This window comes from Colobus angolensis, unplaced genomic scaffold, assembly GCF_000951035.1.
Source record: "Colobus angolensis palliatus isolate OR3802 unplaced genomic scaffold, Cang.pa_1.0 Scaffold124, whole genome shotgun sequence".
NCBI classification, from domain to species: domain Eukaryota; kingdom Metazoa; phylum Chordata; class Mammalia; order Primates; family Cercopithecidae; genus Colobus; species Colobus angolensis.
This window is the reverse complement of record NW_012113586.1, coordinates 3086062-3090802: the sequence shown is the minus strand read 5'-3', so window position 1 is coordinate 3090802 and position 4741 is coordinate 3086062. Positions and strand designations below refer to the sequence as shown.

Genomic DNA, 4741 nt, shown 5'->3' with positions numbered 1-4741 from the left:
CGTGTTGGCCAGGCTGGTCTCGAACTCCTGACCTCAGGTGATCCACCCACCTTGGCCTCCCAAATTACTGGGATTACAGGTGTGAGCCGCCACACTCAGCCTTACAACTCTTTTGACTGTTTGTACCCTCATGATGGTCTGTAGACTTTCTATATCATATTCATTTCAGATGGGGTCTTAGAATCTGTATTTGCATTTTAGTATTTTTAAACACCTATTATATGCCAGGTATTGTGCTAGATAGGCATTGAGGGATACATTGGAACAAAAATCAGATAGGGTCTCTGAACTTAATGGAGTTAATAGTCATCAGGAGAGACAGGCGTTACTCAAAGAATAACATGTGGTTAAGTACTATGAAGGAAAGATACATGGTGCCATCAGAATGTATATTAGGGAGATTTGTCTAATATAGGAGATACCTGAAGAAGTTATGATTGATCAGTGACTTGAAGGTAAAGAAGGAATTGTAAGAGTGTTTTAAGCGAGGAAACCTCATGCATATGGGGCTATTGATGGGAAAGAAAATGGTGCGTAAAAGAACTGAAAAGAGGTGGCTGGGCGCGGTGGCTCATGCCTGTAATCCCAGCACTTTGGGAGCCTGAGGTGGGCAGATTGCCTGAGCTCAGGAGTTCGCGACCAGCCTGGGCAACATGGTGAAACCCTGTCTCTCCTAAAATATAAAAAATTAGCTAGGCGTGGTGGCATGTGCCTGTAGCCCCAGCTTCTTGGGAGGCTAAAGCAGGAGAATCTGTTGAACCTGGGAGGTGGGGGTTGCAGTGAGCCGAGATCGTGCCACTGCACTCCAGCCTGGGTGACAGAGGGAGACTCCATTTCCAAAAAAAAAAAAAAAAGAACGAAAGAAGGTGTGTGGCTGTAGAACAGAGAGGTAGATGAGTGTGTATGAGATGAAGCTTAAGAGATAGATAGAAGGTACATTATGCAGAATTCCTTAATAGGCCATAATATAATAGAATTCTTTAGGATAAGGGAAGCCATGAAGTGTTTTAAATGAGAGAGAGTCATAGTCTGAATAATTTCAGAAAGCACATTGGGTCTATAGTATGGATGGTGAATAGCTTGTGGGTGGGTGGGGCTGTGGTTGGAGAGTGAATGTATGAAGACTATTGGAGGCGTATTACAATAGTTTAGGTGAGGCATGACGGTAGCCTCCTTATTGTGTTTCCATCACACGCTAAAAAGAGTATGCAGAAAAGAAGGACTATGACTAAGTAAGTTCAAGAAGTGTTATGTTAGGCAACTCTATTGCAGAACTTCTCAGGGCTTTTAAAATGCTCACGTGCGTGGTGAAACTCTGCAAGGGGATATGGGATGTTTTGTGGCATGTATGTCTTGCCCCACACAGGCTGGGCTCTAGAAATTGGTGTGTAATACCTGTTCCTGGAAGTTCACTGGTAGGTGAAGATGCCTTCCGAGTGATAACATATGAGCTATTGCAAACATGGTTGGGGGCTTCCACATGCCATGTAGCAATAACTTGGGGATAACATGGTACTCGGAGACAGAAATGGAAAGCTTGTTTTCCTGGGGAAATCTCCCCATTTGTCATCGGGACAGAAAATTACCCTTGAAAGAGCCAGTCTTCCCCATTTGATGTTGCTCTTCCTTGGGGCCCTTTTCCAGGTCCTCTGTTTTTCTGAATCTATGTGCATGCTTGCACCGTGAGTGGGTGAGTTGGGAAATTCTCAGCTGGGAATGTCAGAGTACCCACTGATAGTTACTCCGTAGAATCTGAAATCTGGGGACCATTGAGGGCCGTGGTGGTAACTCATGATAGCAGGCACTTTCCCTTTTTCTCTTCTGTCCTGAACCATGTTGGCCATTTGACCTCAGGCTTATTGTCTCTTGATTGCAAGATGGCTCTCTTAGCTTTACGCTTCACAAATACATTTGAAGACAGGAATAGGAGGTTGGGTAGGTTTAGACTTAGCAGCTAAAGGCCCTTTTCTCAACTGGCTCTGTCCATTTGTTAATACGTAAAGGAAAATTCCTGATAGTTCCCTTTTTTCTCTTTGGTTGAAATACAGTTTTATGGCTACCCTTAGCTGCAAGGGCAGCTGGGAAAGACTTGATTAACATAGAAGGATTATGATCTGTTCTCTAGAGGTAGTAGCACAGTGTTTTTCTGTTGGCAAAATGTGGGGCTGGGATTGGAAGGCCCTTGGGTGTTTCTGCCTTGGATATCTTATTTGAGACTTCATTCAGCACGATGATGCCCTTGTCTGTCTGAGTCGCCCGAACAGATCAGCCCTCATGTCATTTTCTCATGGATTCATTCAGGTACCAGCCTTAGTTCCCTGCCCTATTCCTCCTACATCCATCCAGTCTGTCTATAGGCCCCATGGATTCTTTCTCACTGATGATTGACCTTTTCTGTTGCTGACTGTTTAGCCTGCTTCACCTCCCTCTCCTTTTTCTCTCTCGTTTCTTTTATCAACACCTTCTCAGTGCTAATAACCCATTTTTTTCTCTAGTGTTTAACATTTTATTGTTAATACTAGATAATATTAGATTGTGAATTTTTCTTTTGGCATACAGGTTTGTGATTTAACACGTGCTATTCATGTAACTACCATCATAATTATATATGTAACAATTCTATCATTAAAAAAAACCTCCCTTGTGTTATTTCTTTATAGTTAGCCCATCCCTCATTCATAACTCCTGGCTATCACTAATCTATTCACCATCCCTCTTTTTTGAGAATGTCATATAAATGGAATTATATAGTATACAACCTTTTGAAATTGGCTTATTTCACTCAGATAAGAATGCCTTTGAGATCCATTCAAGGAGTGTGTATAAACAATTCACTCCTTTTTATTGCTGAGTAGTAGTATATAGTGTGGACATACCACAGTTTTGTTTAACCATTTACTTGTTGGAGGATATCTGGATTATTTTCAGTTTTTGCCTGTTATGGATTAAGCCACTATAAACATTTGTGTGTAGTCCTTTGTCCTCCATTTTTTTCATTATGACAAAATACAATTAACATAAAATTTACCATCTTAACCATTTTAACGTATACAATTCAGTAGCATTACTATACAACCATCACCATCATCCATTTCCAGAACTCTTTTCATCTTGCAAACCTGAAACTGTACCCATTAAACAATAACTTCTCATTGTCCCATCTCTAGTCCCTGGCTACCACCATTCTACTTTTTGTCTCTAGGGTTTTGCCTCCTTTAAATACCTTCTACAAGTAGAATCATACAGTATTTGTCTTTTTGTGACCAGCTTGTATAAAGCTTTTCTTTTTTTTTTTTTTTTAATGATCACAAGTCTTTATTTCTTTGAGATAAATGCCAAGAAGTGCATTTGCAGGATTCTATGTTAGTTACATCTTTAGCTTTTAAAAAAAACCACAAACTTTTCCAAAGTGGAAAATTTTACACCATTTTGCATTCTTACTAGCAATGTTGTAAGGTCAGCCATCTGCAGAGTTTGAATTAAATTTCTGGAGAGATGACCCTATTGACTGTTAGGTTAGGTGTTTACCCTAAGAGTAGTCATCGTTGGTTGGTTGATTTGGAAAAGAATGGTTTACAGTAAGTACCACTCTTGTATTCATTCCTGTGGATTGGGGTAGATATAGAGGGAATATTGAACTCTCTTTCACTAAAGTGGGGCTGGGTAGGAAACCATGTAGGTGTCCATTGCAGTAGTGGTTTTCAAATCTGTGTGTACACCAGAATCATCTGAGGAGCTCTTCATTATATAGATTCATGGGTTTCATATAGACCTACTAAATTGGAATCTGGTTTTAACAAGGGTTCAAGAGAGTTTTAAGTAGTCATGCCCACATCTGTTGGGAATGTTACATTATAATATCTATGCACTTTTGAAAGTTTAAAGGTTTTAGAAGCATATGCTGTACTATATAAATGAAAAACTTCCTGTTCTCTTATCTTTTCCTCTTTTTCTTTGGCCTTATGTTTATATTTTTGTCTCTTCTCTGATACTTATTCTATTTTTATTTTCTCTCCATTTAGTTTTCAGTGGTGTCTATTTTTTGCAAGTGTCTGTGGATAAGTTACTGTTATCTCTGTTCTTAGTATGGAAATTGTATAAAGAGATTATAAAGAGAGTTTGATCTTAGGCATTCAGGGTTCCTTTTCTTTCTCATACCACATCTGAATCTCTCTCACTGATAATTCTTTCCTTTTAAGAGCAAAAGTAGAAAACAAGTTCCTGGGTTTAATGGAGAAACCTTTATGTTTTATATTTAAAGGTTGACATTCTTAAGTAGACTCACTCTTATGTTTTATTTCCTCTTTTTCTCACAGGGAAGAAGAAGAACGTCTGAGAAATAAAATTCGAGCTGATCATGAGAAGGCCTTGGAAGAAGCAAAAGAAAAATTAAGAAAGTCAAGAGAGGAAATTCGAGCAGAAATTCAGACAGAGAAAAATAAGGTAGTCCAAGAAATGAAGATAAAAGAGAACAAGCCACTGCCACCAGTCCCTATTCCCAACCTTGTAGGAATAAGTGGTGGAGACCCAGAAGATAGTGACATAAGAGAGAAAAGGGAAAAAATTAAAGAGGTAATAAGCTGAGTTTTGTGATATGGAGTGTTTGTGGATTTGTATTTGGATATAAACAAATGTATATAATCTATGGTATCCTGTTTTTGATCTTTTTGTTCTTGGGTCATAGTTGTAGTATAGTTTCCAGGTTGGTAATAAGGACTAGAACTCTTTCTTGTTTTTTTTT

General features: G+C 39.0%; 1 protein-coding gene across 2 annotated transcripts in view; it reads left to right on the top strand.

The window, feature by feature from the left end:
- MAN1A2 (mannosidase, alpha, class 1A, member 2) overlaps positions 1 to 4741 on the top strand; it is a 175351-nt gene that overhangs the window by 30987 nt on the left and 139623 nt on the right. For both annotated transcript variants that reach the window (XM_011933067.1, XM_011933066.1), the window contains exon 2: positions 4317 to 4572. In XM_011933067.1, the coding sequence (XP_011788457.1) occupies positions 4317 to 4572 (256 nt within the window). The remainder of the gene's footprint in view (positions 1 to 4316; positions 4573 to 4741) is intronic.